The 19,413-nt window shown below is 35.5% G+C and overlaps 2 protein-coding genes across 4 annotated transcripts in view; one reads left to right on the top strand and one right to left on the bottom strand.

The window, feature by feature from the left end:
* The first annotated feature begins 17 nt into the window (after positions 1-17).
* fancm (FA complementation group M) overlaps positions 18-19,413 on the top strand; it is a 56,825-nt gene continuing 37,429 nt past the window's right edge. Inside the window, exons 1-4 of one of the 2 annotated variants that reach the window (XM_028437671.1) lie at positions 18-896; positions 1,987-2,159; positions 3,531-3,608; positions 3,700-3,858. In XM_028437671.1, coding sequence (XP_028293472.1) covers positions 236-896; positions 1,987-2,159; positions 3,531-3,608; positions 3,700-3,858 — 1,071 coding nt within the window. In that variant the 5' untranslated portion in view covers positions 18-235. The remainder of the gene's footprint in view (positions 897-1,986; positions 2,160-3,530; positions 3,609-3,699; positions 3,859-19,413) is intronic. The other variant, XM_028437672.1, reaches the window with a different exon arrangement.
* On the bottom strand, positions 9,116-19,013 carry soul3 (heme-binding protein soul3). 2 transcript variants are annotated; one of them, XR_003672796.1, is made up of 6 exons: positions 18,476-19,013; positions 14,818-14,909; positions 12,950-13,091; positions 12,691-12,874; positions 11,312-12,399; positions 9,116-11,276 (listed from the first exon to the last, which is right to left on the bottom strand). XR_003672796.1 is itself a non-coding variant. In XM_028437674.1 (5 exons), the coding sequence occupies exons 1-5, from the start codon at positions 18,696-18,698 to the stop codon at positions 12,228-12,230; spliced, it is 813 nt and encodes a 270-aa protein (XP_028293475.1). In that variant the 5' UTR covers positions 18,699-19,013; the 3' UTR covers positions 9,116-12,227. The 2 variants fall into 2 exon arrangements, 1 of the variants encoding a protein (XP_028293475.1); XM_028437674.1 differs by having other exon boundaries at positions 9,116-12,399.

Below are 19,413 nucleotides of genomic sequence, written 5' to 3'. Positions count from 1 at the left end.
TGACGTTTATTCAACGCGACTATTGGTAAAACATTTAAAAACGGGCGATGATATGATAATATATTTGTTTTTTTTAAACTAAGTTATCCACGAGTGTTTAAGTAAAGGCAATATTACTAAAGCATCGTTATATTTTGAAAAAATACGGAAGCAGGCCGGTGTTTGTGTTCCGTTTGCAGAGTTAACGCCCGTCACATAGTTAATATATGGCTAAAAGTCGTTTTAAAGTGTAGAAATGAGTGGCAACTCCAACCAAAGGACTTTATTTCAAACGTGGGGCTCGTCATTATCACAAAGTAAAGTCGCTGAGCCGCGGAGGGACGTTAAAGCAGCCGCTGGACGCAGCAGCAGCAGCATCAGGGCTCGGGTAGCTCCAGGTGTTCCTCCTCATAATCCTGCTCCAAACCCTCTGTGGACTGAAGTGGGTCACAGACCCACACCAGGTACCAGTGTGCGGACTGAAGAAGACGATGATGATGATGATCTGATGCTTGTTGCTGTCTATGAAGCTGAAAAGAGTTTACAATCAGAATCAGGTGTGAGAACTACAGACCCTGGCCTGTCTCCACCTCCATCAGGTGTGCAGACATATTACCCAGACTTCCCAGGCTTTGATAGCTCCTCAGCTAAAGTATGGATCTACCCAACCAACTACCCGGTCAGGGAGTACCAGCTGAAGATGTCAGAGGCTGCCCTGTTCCAGAACACACTGGTGTGTCTCCCCACTGGTCTGGGGAAGACTTTCATAGCTGCTGTTGTCATGTATAACTTCTACCGATGGTATCCATGTGGGAAGATAGTTTTCATGGCTCCAACCAAACCTCTGGTGGCCCAGCAGATTGAAGCCTGTTATAAAGTGATGGGGATCCCACAGTCACACATGGCTGAGCTGACAGGTGAGGGGGAAAGCAAACTCAGAGATGAATATCATGGATTAAAAGTATGAATAAGAATGCAGCAAGCTTCAAGAATTATGTTTAAATTAATTAATTGCTTCCATTTAAACCAGAGGTGAAAGTAAGGGATTACAAGTAGTCATGTTGCTGTAACTGAGTTGCTTCTATGGGTACGTGTCCTTTTTTTTTGGAGTATATTTCTAAATCAGTCATTTTACTTGTACTTCAGTATGTTTAAAAAAAAAAAAAAGTAATTAATTAAATTTGTACACCCCACCGAGTAAATTATATATGTATTTCTTGTTTTAAAATGATCAACAAACGACAAAAAATGAAATGACCAGACAACAATCAATCAATGCATCACATCATAGCTGACCAATCACATTCATTTTCTACATTTTCAAAAATACAAACTTTCGACGAAGATAATAAACTGAACTTCTAACTTCTTCAGAATAAAAAAAAAAAACAAAACAAAAATAAACCAAAGCAAAATGGGGTAAAATAAAGGAAAGTAAAAGACAAAATATTGCAAATCAACAAATAAGTTGCACCAGGGCTCCCATATGAGTTTGGCATACTAAAATAAAATAATAAATATATATATTTATATAAATCGGAGCACAGGCACATCAGGAGGAGATCAGGGTTAAAATGGTCAGTCTGTAAACAAAAACTAATAAATCTGGGGTAATGAGATATTTCAGTGTAAGTGTCTGGGAAAAAAAAAAGACATACCGGTATATATTTATTTTTTTTAAAGATTTTCACATTTTGAAAAACCTTTTATTTTAAACAGATGCCTTTATGGAAAAGAAATTAAGTTCCAATTGTGCAAGATTTCATCTTTTGCATTTAAAATTTATACATGAGATGTTTACTGTATGCAAGGCAAGATTTATTACCAAAAATAAACATGGGGGGTGAAAGTACCTAGTAACTATCTAGTATCATTACTTCTACTTAAGTAGGATATATCAGTACTCTTTACACCTCTGCAAAAACTTTAGCAGGCAAAATCCAAGCTCACATTTGTGTTCAAATCGTTGTTTTATGGCTGTTTCTTTCTTATTTATGTTATTTGTAGGTACCGTAGCTGCAAAGAACAGGCAGGAGGTGTGGCGGACCAAGCGTGTGTTCTTCCTCACTCCTCAGGTTATGATGAACGACCTGTCCAGAGACACGTGCCCCGCCCAACAGGTCAAGTGTGTGGTGATCGATGAGGCTCACAAAGGGCTGGGAAACCACGCCTACTGTCAGGTGTGTAGATGTTCCTGTGGGCCGTCACCAGATGCCTTCTATATTCTAACTAAGAACATTTTTTTTAACAATTTGAGCCCATTTTTGCTTATTTTACCTTTTTTCTGCAACTACACCAAACATGCTATATGTTAACCTACTTTCATCACCTTTTCTTGTCATATTTTTGCTCCTTTTCTTGCATTTTTGCTAAATTACTCATATTTCTGCCACTTCGCCATCAAATTTCAATGCCTTTTCTGCACTTTTTTTCCACTTTAAAGACATTTTCAGCACTTATAAACCCTTTCCATTCTATTATTGTCACTTTTAACCTCTTTCCACCATATTTCATGCTTATTATTGCCAATTTAACCACATTCACGATTTGTCATGCCCATTATTTTTCAGTTTAAACTAATTGTTCCAATATTGACACTTTGAAACCTTTTTACTACTTTTTATATCTGTTTTTGTCCACTCAAATTTGCAACTTTTAACTTTAACTTTTTCTTGCCTTAAATTTGTTAATTTTAATGCATTTTTTGCCACATTACTCCCATTTCTGCCACTTCTCTATCAAATTGAATGCCTTTTTTGCGCATTTTTTCCACTTTTGTCATTTTTAACCTTTTTTCACTATATTTCATGCTTATTTTTTTGCCAATTTAACCACATTCACGATTTGTCTTGTTCATTATTTGCCAGTTTAAACTAGTTGTTCCAATATAGACAACGTGGTTGGAACCCTTTTTACCACTTTTTCTGTCCGTTTTTGGTTTAGAATTTGGATACTTTCGTATTAATAACATTAGTGCTGTCATTTCCTCTAGTAAGTATAATGACAATATATTATTAAGTAATTTTTTAATGCACAGATGTCAATATCAATCCCCGGGGGCCAAAATCAACCCTTCAGAGCATCCAATATGGCTCGCTTGAGAAAGTAAAAATGACAGAGATAAAGCAAAATCCTGCAATTTTTCTCAAGTTGTTTCACAAAATCTCGTCAAATTAAATAAAAATTGGTCAAAAAATAAATAAATCAAAGGACATTTAAGTATCTGTCACATATTGCTTAGATTTTGTTGATGCCTCCTATACTTCATGTTTAATTAATGACTGGAAGTGCAAACTTGGGAACATTAATGTTGAAATTGTTCATTTTACCGCCTAAAACCTGTGGCCCACTTGATCGAACTGGTCTGTATTTGGCCCCTGAACTAAAATGAGTTTGACAACCCTGTTCTAATGTGATTAAGCAGGTTGAATAATTCCAAAGTCATCAGTCTGTATTTAAAAAAAGTGGTTCAAACAGTAACTACGATGATATATTATTATTATTAGGTGGTTATTGCTAATAACTTTCCTCCTTGTGTTTCTTTGACTCAGGTGGTCCGACAGCTCCTCAGTCATACCCAACAGTTCCGTATCCTGGCTCTTAGCGCCACTCCTGGAGGAGATACCAAAGTAAGAAACTAATCTTCTCTCACTGTCTATTTTTTTGCATTATTTTCCTCTGAAACAACATAACATCTGTTTACTTTCTTCACTCCTGCAGTCGGTCCAGTCCGTCATCTCTAACTTACTGATCTCACACATTGAGCTGCGTTCAGAGGAGAGCCCAGACATCCAGGCCCACTCACACCAGCGCAGCGTGGAGAAGGTGGTGGTCCCTCTGGGGGACGTCCTTTCAGCCTACCAGGCTCGCTACCTGCAGGTATGAGACAATGAGTCATTTATTTTAATACACGCGTCACAAAGCCACTACTGAACATTTTCCACTGTAGGTTTCAGCCATATTCTTATTTACATCAATGTTTAATAGGGATGTAACGATTCACTCAACTCCCGATACGATTTGATTCACGATACGATTCTCTCACGATTTATTTTACAAAATGGGACTGTAGACAAATTATGATTGAAAAATATTCCATTATTTTTTTGGGAAAAAAACTAGAAAATACTGTATTATTTTCCTTTAATTTTTCATTGTCAAAAGAGTCCCTTGATAAACTATTCAAAACAATGCAATTTGACTAAAAATCAATCATGAAATAAATAAAGGAATAATACAAATGAAGAAGAACCCTGTTCATTTAAATTCTGGTTCTATAGTAAACAATGCAAAACTGTATAATAGTTCTTTTTCTTTTTAAAAGTGCAACTGAAAAGGTATTTTGTGCCTTAACAATTGGACTTAAAAAAAACCCCAGTCTGCACTGTATTTACGTCAGATATTTGTTTGGACCAGCAGAGGGCGCTGGTAACCCAGTGGTCGGTTGGCATGCAGCTTTTCCAGCAGTGAAGAAGATATGCTATGAGCTAGCAGACAGAGCTAATAAAAAAAAAGTGACTTTTACAGATATTCACATAATATTACAGATATTCTTTCGGTGATAAAGGGGTCAGGAATCATTTATGAACATGTTTAAGAGTAGAAGGCGGCCAGAAAGAAAGTAATAGCAGATTCCGCCCGCCGCCTCAGCATTTGGACAAGAGAAGGATAAATATATGGCGCCCTCTGCTGTTTAAAAAAAGTACTGTGATTCAATTTTCCGAGAATCGATATGAACCGTGATACCTATGAATCGATTTTTAACTGCCCTACGATTAATCGTTACATCACTAGTGTTTAATATTGACTTTTTGATACATTTGGTCCCAAACACACGAGGTATAACTTTTCAAACATTTGAGATTTTATTAATTTGTCTCGACATTACAAAGGCGAATAATAAAATACCAAAATCCACACATAAATGACTTAATTTGCTTTGCTTTTGATATCAATTTAATACCAGGGCCAGTATTACTGATACGGATCTGATATATTTTTTTAATATCTAAAGTTAATGAATTATCAAAATGCGATTTTCCCGTTGAATTATTTTGTTAAAACCTCAGACAGAATGTGGGCAATGTTTGTAGGTGACCCCAAAATACTTTATAATTATGATAAACCTTTTTTTGTTCAGAAACAATAATAGAGTAATAAAACGTGTGCATTTTTTTCTTAAATTAACAAAATGCAACAAAAAAGTAACTTTTTTTTAGGTATGAAGTTATAAAATATCAGAGGTGTATTAGTATTGATATTTCCTACTCAAGTATACGTTCAATCTGATTGGTCGGTTATGATCTGATGCATTTGATTGTTGTTTGGTTATTTCTTTTTTTGTACTTTCACAATGTCCGTTGATCATTTTAAAACAGGAAAATAATAATTTACTCAGTAATAAGTTGGGTGTAGAAATGTAACAAATGACTTTACTTCTTTTAAAAGGAAAATTACTGATTTAGAAATATACTCAAAAAAGTACAAATACCCATAAAAGCAGCTCAGTTACAATCCATTACTTTTACCTCTGCAAAACATACAAAATTATAATAAAATGTTTCCCCTTCAGTGCACCTTTTTCTGGATTTTTTTTTTTTAGTATAAAAATGAACAAAACAGCCTTTGAAGCATTTTTGTTCAGATTTTAGAAAAATACACAAAACAACAACAACAACATGACACAGTTACAAAAACCAAAATACACAAATTGACTTTAAAACCAAACAACATAAATACACAAAACAACAACAAAAATATGATGGAAAAATACTCATACTAAAACAATAACATACAAAATGACAACAAATATACACAAAATTACAAAAAAATACACAAAACTAGAGTAAAGTATTAAAAGAATACTTAAAAACACACAAAATGACTTAAAAACACAGCATAAATACACAAAACAACAAAAATATGACAGCAAAAGACTCAAAAGTAAAACAATAATACGCAAAATGACAACAAATATACACAAAACAACCAAAATGTATAAAAGAAATTAGGGAAAATTAACAAAATGACTGATAAAAACACACAAACCGTTTGTTCTTTCCTGTATTAATGCTCATATTAGTTTTTTCAGTATAAAAGTGAACAAAAACATCACACTATAGAAAAGTGTTGGCGGACACAGTCAGTGCATGCAGGGGAGAAAACAAAATGCGGTTGTGATGATGCACACGTGAATATTAAGCACTTTTTTAATTTTTTTTAGTTGTTATCAGTGATTGATGTTAGTCTAGTAAAACATGGTGACGTTTTGGGTCTATGATGCCACCTTGTGGCTATTGTTGACATGCTTTGATGTAAAAAAAAAAAAAAAAAAAAGAAAAGGAATCCTCAGCTGTGATGTCAGCATCACACTTCTAGTCTCTTCTGTCTTTGTGGATCACTTGGCTGTTATTATTGATGTTTTTAGTTTCTGCCCGACTGTTTGGGATTCTTAGTTTGTCCTCTGGTCTCTCTCTATGTGTACACTACAGACTACAGGGCTGTAATTGTGCAGCAACACTTGATGTGTCAAACCTATGTGGACAGCTGGAATGTGACACCTACGTTTGAAAGTTAAGCCTGGTCTCAACTTGATTTTCTTTTCAGAATCCCGTCTCTTGTAAAACTGAGATGATGCGTTTGGCAGTTTTTATTTTTGTTGCCTTTTCCATCGTCTTTTCCTGCTCGTTTCTTTTTTTTTCTTTTTCCACCACAAACGTGAATGTGACGTTGTATGACATGATGAAATGAGGATTAATGGCGTCATAAAAGCATAATTTAATCATTAACTCAAATTTAAAACGGTCAAGCTCAGTTTCATAACTTTTTTGTAACCAATGATTTTTTTTTTATGTATTTGCAAATAAGTTTAGGTCTTTTAATTTCTCGTGTTTGGCATCATTGAACAACTTATTACTGTGTAATTTATTGCTTTTTCATTCAATTCTGATTTTTAGTTTTCTGATGGATATTTTCTAATGAAACCCAATTTAGTCATATTTTTGAATAGATTAAAATGTACCACTAATTAGAAATACTACATATTATATTAATTAATATAAAATTATAAGGGGCAGTGAAAGGAAGCCTTTGAAGCATTTTTGTCCTGTTTTTAGAAAAATACACAAAACAACAACAAAAATAAGAAAGAAAGACTCAATAGTTAAAAAAAAATGACAATTATACAAAAAATTACACAAGAGTACAATAACGACTAACGTTACTTCAGATTGTATCATTTAACTTGTTGGGGCAGTGACAGGTTGCCTTTGAAGCATTTTTGTTTAGGTTTTAGATAAATACACAAAATGACTTTAAAACAAAACAACAGAAATACACAAAACAACAACAAAAATACTCAAAACTGAAACAATAATATGCAAAATGACAACAAATATACATGAAATTACAGTAAAAATACACAAAATTCTAACAAATATACATGAAATTACAGTAAAAATACACAAAATTCTAACAAATATACACAAATTTACAAAAACAAATACACAAAATGAGAGAAAACAGTTATCACAATACTTAAAAATACACAAAACAACTTCAAACAAAACAACACAAATACGCAAAACAACAAAAATGACAGAAAAATACTAAAAAGTAAAACAAAAATACGCAAACTGACCACAAATATACACAAAATGACTACAAAACACAACAAAAACACATAAAACAATCAAAATGTATTTTTTAAAAATTAGGAAAACTTAACAAAATGACTCTAAAAAATACACAAACCCTATGTTCTTTTCTGTATTAATGCTCATATTAGTCATCATGAGCAGTAACATTAGGAGAGGACAAAATGGGTTTAAAATGTGTTATAAGCGAAGTGAGAATGTTAATTTCCATTAGCTAAATGCTCATATGAGTGTCAGTGTCTTCTTTGTTAGAGCTCATCATGTTACTGCGCTCCAGTAACTCAGCACCAGTTCATCCTGTGAGATGCATTATGTTATAGATTTGTGAACTAAGCACGGTGTGACACCTTTACGTTCACACCTTTGATTCATTTGAAAAGGAGGGAAACACCCGTGGGGGGTTTTGGAGGGTGTAAAATGTCAGAAAAACAACAACATAGACTAGCATACTGTATGGTCAGGTATTGTTTTCAGTTTTTACATCAGTGATGCAATTGTAGACAATAAATTATAAATATAATGTAATGTTCTGCATTGTAAGAATAGCGGGGCAATATATCAAGATTCAAGATATATCAAGTTTTCTATTTTGGCAATATAGAAACTTACAATATTGCCAACATATTTTCATTTTTTTTCTTAGCTTATTTCGTATTAAAATACTGATTTTAGGAGTCACTGCTTTCACTACTCACACGTGCTGTCCCTTACAGGAGAAAAAGACTAAAGTGGTACACATTGTGCTGTTTGTTAATAAATGTCCCATTGTGTATTTTTTTTCAACTTCTTTTGTGTATTTTTGTTGTTCTTTTGTGTATTTTTTTGGTCATTTTGGATGTTTTTCTTAGTCGTTTGGTGTATTCTTATGGTATGTTGTTCTTAGATTTTTGTTTATGTTCTCCCATTATACATTTTTTCCTCTTTTTGTGTTTTTGTTTTGTTCTTTTGTGTATTTCTCCGTTTGTTTATTTTTTGTTGTTCTTTGTTGTCCCATTGTGCAGTTTTTTTCTCTTGTGTATTTTGTTGTCCTGCTAAATATGTGTTCTTTTGTGTATTTCTCTGTAAATCAACTTTATTTATATAGCGCTAATTGCAAAAAATTTATCTCAAAGCGCTATCAAAATATAAAATTTGTAATAAAAAGGAAAAAAAACCCAACAAATCCCCATGAACAAACATCAGCAACAGTGGGAAGAAAAAAACTCTTTGAACAGGTGGAAATCTCCAGCAGAACCAGGTTCAGAGGTGCTTAGTTAATGTAATTTTTTAATCTTAAATCACCCTGATGTTATTTCAGCTTTGTGGCATATTGCATCAGCAATTTTTTGGAATTAAAATGATTGAGCTTTATATCGTCATTTTGAGAAAAAATATTGAAACATGAATTTTGGTCCATATCGCCCAGCTCTAATTGTAACGATAGAAGTTCAAAGATGTGTTTTTGTGTTTCAAACAGACACAATCATGTCGTAATTATTAGATTTGAAAAACACAGGAGACGAGCACATTTTATTGAACAAACAAAAACCACAGTAGCTTTTACTCTTGCACTTTGAATATTCACAGTACATCATCACACGTTTGCAAAACACAAAAAAAGACCCCCCCCCCCCCCGAAAAAAAATAAAAAAAGATGACCATGCTCTTAAAGGGAAAGTCATTGTAGACATTTCATGGCTTTGCAAGTGTCGACACACGGGATTTATCACATCTTATCGACGCTACAATCATTGAAAATAAGTCTTTGGACGTCCGATGCCAACAGAAGTAGTTAATGCTAACTTCCCAACCCTAATATTCACTTTCTCCACTGTCTTTACGTCAGAAGAGTTTGTTATTAATCGTTAAAAATAAGGCCAAAGCAGCTTCAGTTTGGGATAAAATTACATTTTAGATTTTTTCGCATCAAATTCAAGCTTTAGAAGCTTTTTTTAACCTTATTTTGAATCTGTCTTATTAAATATTTTTACACAGTGATGATTTTGGCTAGTTTACCATGTTCTCTATGACATCTATACACCAGATCTGTCCCTAAATGTGAATTTTATTATGGTTAGCTGGCATTATATCTTTAATAAACATAACAACTCATTTGTATGTTTAATCGTAAAAAAGAAAAGAGAAAAAAAAAAAACACTATAAATGAAGGCTTCTATTAATGTATAGAATAGTTTTTTTTTTAGTTGAGACAGAATATTTAGAAACATTTCTGAACTAACACAAAATAAGTTTTCTCATGTGTATGAATCACAGTAAATGACGACTTCTATTCCTGGTTACACCGTATCTACTCAGCAGCAGCAGTAGTGTTTGCAGTATTATTATTAATGAACGCTTCATGACATCGACACAGAGTAGCACTTGGAAAAAGCGTGACCAATAACAACAGGTAGACAGGTATCTAACTTCTGCTTGTGAGGAATGCATCGTGCTACACCAGTAAAGAATAAATCCAGATTTACTTTGTGATTGTCGTTCAGCAGAAAGAAAAAGAAAAAAACAAAGAAAAAAAAAAAAAACAGCAAGATTTTCAGCATTTTGGTTTTGTTGAAGTGTCACTTTTTCTTCTTCTTCACCCTCACTCAAAGGCTTTTACATTCATAAACACATTTGATCACTTCCATAGGAGTTTGACGATTAAATGTTGGGGTGTCCCGATCCGATATTGGTCCGATATCAGGAAACAAGATTGAGTATCAGGTTATATCGGCCTGCATCTAAAACCTCAGATAAAAGCACTTTTCTAACATTCCAAACTACAAAATAAGTAATAAAAGTTTGTGTGATTTGCGCTGGTTTCGTATCAGATCAATGTTGGTATCGGCCAATACGCCATCCATGTTATAAATGTCATACTAACGTACTACTCATACTAAGACTGACAAATTAGTATGTAGTGCGTTCACCTTAGATAGTACGAAAATAGTGAATATGCGAGAAATACCCAGATGTATACTATATTGGGACATTTTTTAAGTATGCACGGTCCCATGATGCCAGTAGAATGTAAAACGGTCCTGGGACTGGCTTCAAACTAAAAATTAAACATCCTCTTTTCAAAACAAAAGCATCTCTTCTTTTGTTCCATTAGTTTATAACGCTTGTGTAAATAGGGCTCTTGTTTTGACGTTCCACATAAGTTTAGTCAGTCGCACAATGGCGGACAATATCGCAATCTCCAAAATGTCGGCATGAAATGTGTGTATGTGAGTTTTATGGATGAAATGAGCACATGTTGATATTCTACTTGGTCACTTTCTCACTTAAAATGTTTTCAGAACTTTCAAAGGTGGAGAATCAACAGATATTTAGCCTCAGTGTGATTCAGGTTTTTGTCGTTGAAGGTTTCAAATGCATCTTGGGTGACTTGGAAGTATACTACAGTGGGAACGCTTATCATCCTAATCTACTAGTATATAGTGGACAGTATATACTCATTCACTGTGTTTTGTATAGTACATTAGTATGCGATTTTGAACACAGCCATAGTCTCTCCAGGGACTTCTTCGCGGTCTCCTTCTGGAGGGATGTGCCCTGAATGCCTCAACAGGGAGGCGTCCGGGGGGACATCCTAATCAGGTGCCCGAACCACGTCATCTGGCTCTTGTCAATGTGGAGGAGCAGCGGTTCTACTCTGAGCCCCTCCTGGATGACTGAGCAATTCACCCAATCTCCACCATATGGAGGAAACTTATTTGGGCCGCTTGTAGCTGCGATCTTGTTCTTTTGGTCATGACCCAAAGTTCACGACCATAGGTGAGGGTAGGAACGCAAGAAACTAAAATATCCAAGGTTGCAATATCAGTATCATAACAGAAGTGGGAAAGTTGCATCGGGACACCCCTACTAAATATTAAGTATGGTGGTGATATTTTATAAGACACTAGTTCTGGTCTGGATGTTTTATTTTGTAGGTCACCAAACGGGCGACTAACCACCGCCCTTAGGTTGGGTTAGGTTAGCAGCCCAGGAACTGGTACGTTGAGGTTGAGGTTTGCTACTAAATATTGCACGTATTGTGTAGGGTGGCATCACATGTATGTGTATAATCTAGTGCCTCCTGGATTCCAGATCTTAGAAAAGAGTGAATCAATAGTGAGAGAATAGAAATAATTCCAAATACGATAAAGTATGAAGATGTCGCTCTATACAGACAAAAGTCAAATGAAGAACACTAGCGCTGTGTGTACAGGGAGCTAATTACCGCTGCAGATCAGGAGTCACAATGTTCACAGAGCACAAAGTGTGACTATTGTCATCTTTTAACACGACGGCGTTGGGGGAGGAGCTATATAAACAGCTTAAAGCAGGGGGTGAATGCTATGCTATGTCTTTGTGTCTGAGTTGTGTCCACTAGAGGGTGGCAGTGGTTTAGCTCTGAGTCAAAACGGAACAGAAAAGACTCACTGAGGTCAGAGTGAGGACCGGATTCTAACGTTTAGTCGTGAGATCCAAGACTGTGATGGAGTGTGCTAGGCTGGTGGTCGTTTCAGGTAGACTACGTTGCACCTGAGGCTGTAGTAGCTAAGCTGGGGGTAGTGTCAAGGGATTCTTTATGAGGCTCGGGGGGCGGGGTCAAAGGTAGGATTTTCTTCAACGTCGCTCCAGAAACCAGATCTCGTTCTGGCGGTTCCTGTGAGCTGGGTTGGTGTAGCCAGCCACAATGAAGGAGTCGCTGGCGCAGACGTTCGGACGGTCCAGCACCTCGGCCAGGGCGTGGACCTGGTTCATGATGGTCACTTCATTGGTGGGACCAGTGAATGGCCTGGAAGAGCAGAGGCACAATTATGTAAACATAAGATTTAGTGGTGCAAACGTTTCCGTAATGCTGTCCTTACGCAGTTTTAAACAGATAATTTGAACATGAAGCACTTGGAAACATGGATATTCTGAATCAGCACATTAAAATGGTCTAAAACCCACATGTTCCCTGCTTTTACCCCAATTGCCGCTAACCGCTAGTTCCAGCAATATTCTTTAAAACCGGGCCTAGTCTATTTGGACACCTGGTTTAGATCATGTAGGGAAAAAAAAGGATGATCTCCTCTCAGCTGACCTCGTGTACACAATGGTGGCAGGCCAGAGCTCCACCACGATCTCACTGTCAGTAGGTTGTGGGGGCTGAGCTTGGTGCTCCACAGGAAGGTAGTACGCCACTGTGATGTCATGGGAGAACCCCGGAGGGTTCTCATTGGTCCGAACTACCGTCAATATGGGCAGTGTCATGCCCAAGTAGTCGCCTTGATGAAAAATCACAACTGTACGTTAACAAGGAACTGGTTCATTGTTAAAGTATTTGTGTCTCAAGGCCTCACCTGTGGAGTTCTGCTGGCAGATGTATCTCATCAGCTTCATGAAACCGTAGCAGATGCTTTGCTCGTACGTTTCCTCACGCATCGTTATACAAGCCCAGTGGCCCTTTTCATAGTGGCGCTTCTCATAGAGCAGCTCCCCACACTGAGAGGAAAAGACCACGAGTTATAGCACTTTAAACAAGTTCACTCAGTCATCTACTGTAGCTATGGATCGGTACCTTTCATATTTAAACCAATACTCAGTGCCTGGGAATTCGTATCGCTACTCAACAGTACCAATTTTCTGTACTTTTGTGTGGTAATAAATAGTAAATAATACAATCTCAAAATGTTCCAATTTAACATATTTATTTCTTATAATAATAATATGAACAAATGTTAACAAATATATCAAACCAACATCCAACTGTTTGTATTGTAGCAGCATTTGTTTCACAAATTTCTTCATCATGAAAACCCTAAACCACAACTACGCAGTTTTTTTTTTAATAATGCACACAATTAAAAAGCAGCTCTATGTGACAAGGCTCTATATTGCAAGTTTTCATTCAGTACGATTGCTAGTGCTGGAGCTTAGTTGGTTCTAATCCAGTTTAACCTAAGAACGTGTGAGCCGAGGAGCTTGTTTTGTTTATTGGGCCAGTGGAGGAGAAGGGAGAGTCTGATTAAAGAGCAGAGCGAGGCGCTCTGCTCTTTAAAAAATTAACCTTCCTCTTGTGTGTTAGCTTTCTGTTAGCATCTGTTATGTTTTGACCCATGTCTTAAATCAGCTGTAAAATACACTAAAACATTATTTATCCTCCAATCAGTCAAGTATTGGTATGAATATTTCTGGTGTTTGCGTTTTACCCAGGTTTGCGTTTAAATTGTTGATGACAGCGTTCATAGAATTTCCATGACAATTACAAATTTAAATTATCTGAATGCAATTACAATTACTATTATACTTTATATACATTTGTAATTATTTATCAATTATGCAATATTATAATTGACCCCAAACCTGGTTCAGGTACTGCACGGGAAATCGCCCACTCTTCCACTCCCTCACAGTCACAAGGATGAGTTTAGGTACCAAAACATGGTACCGTTTGACTTTTTTTACGTGAATCTGTACCAGGTAGTACCAAAGAAATTTGGTCGATACCGAAAAAAGTACAGAACTCGTATCCATCCCTACAGTCGTCAACAGCAGATTCATTGGAAAGACTTGTTTTAAGGGCTTGGATTTCATAACTGAAAAAAAGGAGCAGTTTTTGGATTTACTTCTGATTATATTTGTATTCACAGGCTGTTCAAACATATGCTCACCCTTAATGTGCTGCTAACCTAAAACCTGCTAAAGAAAGAGACTAGGAATAGAGAGCCATGAAAGGCCTTTGTGGCTCATGCCAGGTTTTGACAAACTAATTAAATCAAGTTAAACCAATTAGCCCTCTTTATTTATACTGTCCCTCAAGGAGATGAAACAGCATTTTGAATTGGATGACGTGATCATCTTGTCAGGGATAATTAGCCGACCCACACAAAGCGGGACAAAGTCCCCGACTCAGACCATAGGTGGACGGTTTGTGTCGCTGCTCATGCTTGTCTTTTGAGGCCTGACCTTGATTCCTATTAACTAACTTAGAACAGCGAGAATAAAAAAACCCAAGAAAACAAGTCCTGACAGCTGTGATAGTTTGCAATGTCACTCCTTAATGCTTAATTTAACAACATTAATGATGTAAATTAATGGCAGGATTAAATTATATCTAACAAAAGGTAAATAGTTAACTTTTAATTACAGACATTAAAAAAATACAATTTCCTTCTGCTTTTGTGCAGCTGCTTAAGGCTCTTCTAAGTAATTTTATTCAGATTAATACCTTCTCTTTGCGAGAGAGGAGGGTGAAGGGAACCGGTTCTCTCTGACTGCGTCCTTGGTTGCTAGTGAGCTGCTGGATGGGTTCTGCCATATCTGGGAAACAGAATCAAACACAGAATGTTCTGAAAACACATTAAACACACATTATCTTGAGCTCCAATGGACTAAAGGTTGGTGTGTTTTTGAGATACTTGTGTTTACATCCCAAAATGTACATGTTTATTTCCTGTGTGTTAAAATGTCGCTATATACAGTTTGTGGGGAGTGGGATTTGTTTACATCTGAAGAGCATGCATGTTAGTAAAACATTTTTTCTCTACAGTCATTTTTAGTACTGATTACTTCTATTCTTTCTAACTTCAGTGTTCCAGGGATTCAATTTTCATCTGAGTTATGTTTGTTTATTAAGTTATGAGAATATACTTTATAAAAGGTTCACTTCTCCAACACACCCAAAGTTCCATATTGCACCTTTTAGGCATTGTTACAACTAAGGATGTCCCGATACAACTTTTTCACTTCCAATATGATACCGATATTGCAGCCTTGCGTATCAGTCGATACCGATATTGATCCGATACGATATCGGCACGAATCATACATACTTTTATCACTTAATTTGTAGTGTGGAATGTTAGAAAAGGCTCGATCAAGTGATGTTTACTCAAACAGAGAACAATAGTCAGCAACAGGTTACTTTGTTGGAGTGTGAACCACAGTCACCTATGGATAGAAGTGATGGAGCGGAACATTTTATCGGAGTGCCTATATCAGTGATTTTAGATGTAGTCCGATAAAATCCGATATCGGATCGGGACACCTCTAGTTACAACATTGTTTTTAAATTGAATGTTTCCATTTTTACCATTTCAATGTATTTCTGCAATCAACTAAAATAAAAACTATTAAAAGAAACATGAATGCTTAAATCTATTCCGTGGCTCTCATAATGTAGTTTATTTTCACTGGAAAAAAATTTGACTGGTGGAAAATCTGGTTGGCTGGTAACTTTTAACTTTAACTCCATCAGAATCGGAATGTTTTATTGTCATTGTTGATGAACAGAATTCACAACTAGGAATTTGCTTTGGCTTACAAGTGCTTAAAAAAGGTGCAATGGCAAACACTAGAATAGATTAAATAAAAATAAAATAAAAACAAGGTATGCAATAATACGTTCTTGATAATAATATAAAATATATACTAAATAAATAGAATAATGTATACAATACAATACACACACACACACACTGAGAAAAACCTTTTTCCGTTTCTATGGCAGCATCACCGGTGCCGCCGCCGCTCAGTGTTGACGCAAAGGCATTAGACGCATGCTTGTTTTTCAAAGCTGGACTTTGTAACCACTTAAAGCTCTACATTCACGTCCTACTTTCTGTCTGTTCCACTAACCTCTGCTAAGGCCTTTCATTTAATCTTTCCATTAACGTCTAAAAACTAATCATCAAAAAGCTTTGATCTAGATCAGGTCACAAAACTATCTTCACTTTACGAATTCAGCTCGATTTACAATTTACCACTGTAGTGAAGGTTTTAAAAATAAAGCGGCAAAATGATTGTGTAGTAAAGGAACATGCAATAAGACTAGCACACACTTGAACACACACAAAATATATATTTAATACATATTAATATAGATATTTATACATGTGGATGTATATATATACTATATATTTAAGTAGTGTACATATAGCTATACAGTATGTTTATATGGGACATTTATGTAGCAAAATATATTTATATGGATATTTGTGTACATATAATATAATTAGCCATCATGTAAAATGAGAAAATAGTTAAAAAGGTGTATATTGTATACTTGACCTTATTATTTTTATACATGTTTGAAATTAAATGAATTAATAGTTAGTTTATTGTCATTTTTTAAATGACAATACTATATCATGAGTAATTAATGTGTGCTCCAGGCTCAGATTTTTTTTGTGTTGATGTTTTATGGTATTTTTTTTTTTTTACATATGTCCAACTACCTGTATAAACACAGATAAAGAGCAGAGATTAATGTTGCACTGTAAAATGTAATGTGTATTGAGTGTATTTGCACTATCGAGCACCTTTGTTGGTATAACCTTATACCTACAGATAGTATATTGGTTGAAAGGCGTTAAGCCACCTGCTGTCATATTACTTTGGATACATATTCACAATTTTAGCACTGTGGACAATAGTTTCACAGGTAATTAGTTATTTTATGTATGAAAACACTCTTAGTTCATTTGGAATCTGCTTTTTAATGAATACATTTTATTTATAAATTACCTTTTTTGGTCTTTCGTTGGTCTTTCGTTGATGAAGAAATATGAAATTATACATAAATAATCATAAAATAAAATGTCAATGAAGAAAAAAATACGGTATTTATTTAGCAGTGACATTCCATGCACAATATAAAATAAAATTAAATATTGTACATTAAATAATAAATGTACAGGCCCATAACTGCTGAAAGAGAGTCAAATTAAATATCTCATCAAAACACAAAGCATTTAACTTATTGATGAAAACCAGCTTTTCTGTCTCCTTTTCTCTCTATTAGGTCATTAAAACACGGTTTTCTCAACTTTTTCATTAGTTTTTTTAAACGAGAACTTGGTAAAGTTGTCGCACCTGAACATAATTATATTTATCAACAGGTATAATATTATTGTGATGGAAAACCATTGCTTTTAAATCTAAGTACCTTGTTTTATCACTTGTTTTAAGACACTTTAATAAATAGGTATGCAATGACCAGAAATGGTCTATTTTTATAGTCCACAATTTGTAGCAACAAAATATTATTATTTTTTTATAATATTCCCAATTTCCTATTAAAGAAAATCATAATTTAACCTTTAGGCTGAGACGCAAAACACCTTTTAAAATATATTTGTAATGAAAATGTTTTTTTTTGATACTAGGAAACAATAATTGACATCCAAGATGCCAATTTCTATTTATTAATTTTAGAATAAATAAACCAGATTATACTTATACTTTGCACTGAAATGTCAACATGCATATTGTTTAATTCCATATTTATTTCTTTGTATTGCTGTTACTGTGATCATAAAAGAGGTGATTGGTTAAGAAAGTTTGGTTTAGAATTTGACATTTATAGTCGTAAATAGACGAATATTAACAAGAATATGGAAAGGAGGTGAAAACAAAACCTTTTATTTTTTGTATTATTCTGTTTTATAATGTATTGCACTGTTTTTATGGTTAAGTTTAATTAGGTGGCCTGAAAGGCGCTTTTAAATAAAATGATTATTATTCCTATTTTGTTAAAAGTTTTTTTGAACCCTGAGAGCAACAAGCAGAGACACATGTAGCCCAAACTTCCTCAAGTAAGCTTTACAACTTCACATTAGTCTTTTATTTACAATAATAATAATAATAATAATAATAATAATAATAATCTGATTTAGAGGGTAAAACTGGCAATCTGAGGGAACAAACAGTCCCAGCTAAAACTGGTTTCTCTGTCTCACTAGAAACTAGGTCAGTGTTCACACCGGTGAACCTAGATCTGTCTAAACACTATATTTTGATGTGTTTTTGAGGTTCTAAATGTTGTGCTCAGTACGTAAACAAACCAAACCCAGGCCACTTTATTTACATTGATTGTATTTATTTACCTTGAGAAACTTCCACTTGATGTCCCCGGGCCACGTCCTGCCAGTATTGCAGCAGCCGGTTCTCGTCCTCCTCCATGGTCTCTGCCTCCTCCTGCAGGCTACCGTTGCCCGAATCGGACAGCTGGTCCTCCGAGAAAGTCTCCAGGTCCTCCAGGGTGATCATCCCGCCGCCTCCTTCACCACCGCCGCCGCCGCCGCTCATCTGACAGCCACCTCGGTCCATTTTTCCTCAAAATATCAGCTGCTTTTTTAAATATTTAAACACAATAAGAGGCTAAAAAATGCGACAGATTTGACGCTCAGTTGAAGTCTCGTTCTTTTTTCTTTCTTCGGACTGCTGCGCTCGGTTTGTCCACTTAATAATGTGACTTTCTGGCCAATAAACCAGGCGCGAATGAGTGTTTAGCCGACGTTTCTAGTCATGTTTGCTCTAGCCGTGCTGAGGGTCGTTACCGTCAGCCTGGACAGACCTTTTAATGCCGCGGAAAACAAGAGGAAAAGTGGCCGTGTGGTCCGCCCGTGCACTGCAACGTGACACTTCCTCCGCCGAGCAGGAGGTGGAGGGTGTTAGCGGAGGGGGCGGAGCTACACGCGTCATATGACCAATAGCCCCTCCCACTCCTGCCAGGGCCAGACCTTTTTGTTTATTTGTTTACAACATGTTTGTTTATTCAGTCTTTGACTTTGGATATTTATATGGGATTTGTATGGATTGTATTTGTGAGTTTCTCTTTGTAGATTCAGTAGTAATTTTACAAGACATTAGTGCAATGCTGGCTATGCAAAAACCAAACATGGAAAACTGTAAACTCCCAGCAAACTGCCAGTCTCTCTCAGCTCTTTTAAATCCAGGTTAAAGACAAGTTTTATTGATTGATATTGCATTACATGTTTTGATTTTTCCTCACTTTTAAATGTAATTTTTATGTTGTGCTAGC

Source organism: Gouania willdenowi, chromosome 22 (genome assembly GCF_900634775.1).
Source record: "Gouania willdenowi chromosome 22, fGouWil2.1, whole genome shotgun sequence".
NCBI classification, from domain to species: Eukaryota; Metazoa; Chordata; class Actinopteri; order Blenniiformes; family Gobiesocidae; genus Gouania; species Gouania willdenowi.
This window is presented reverse-complemented; position numbering and strand designations above follow the sequence as displayed.

Coding starts and splice junctions, on each gene's coding strand:
- soul3 (XM_028437674.1), bottom strand. CDS start 18,698: ATGGACCGAGGTGGCTGTCAGATGAGCGGCGGCGGCGGCGGTGGTGAA. Junction 14,910..18,475: donor TCAAGTGGAAGTTTCTCAAG/GTAAATAAATAC, acceptor TCTGTTTCCCAG/ATATGGCAGAACCCATCCAG. Junction 12,400..12,690: donor GCCACCATTGTGTACACGAG/GTCAGCTGAGAG, acceptor CTGCTCTTCCAG/GCCATTCACTGGTCCCACCA.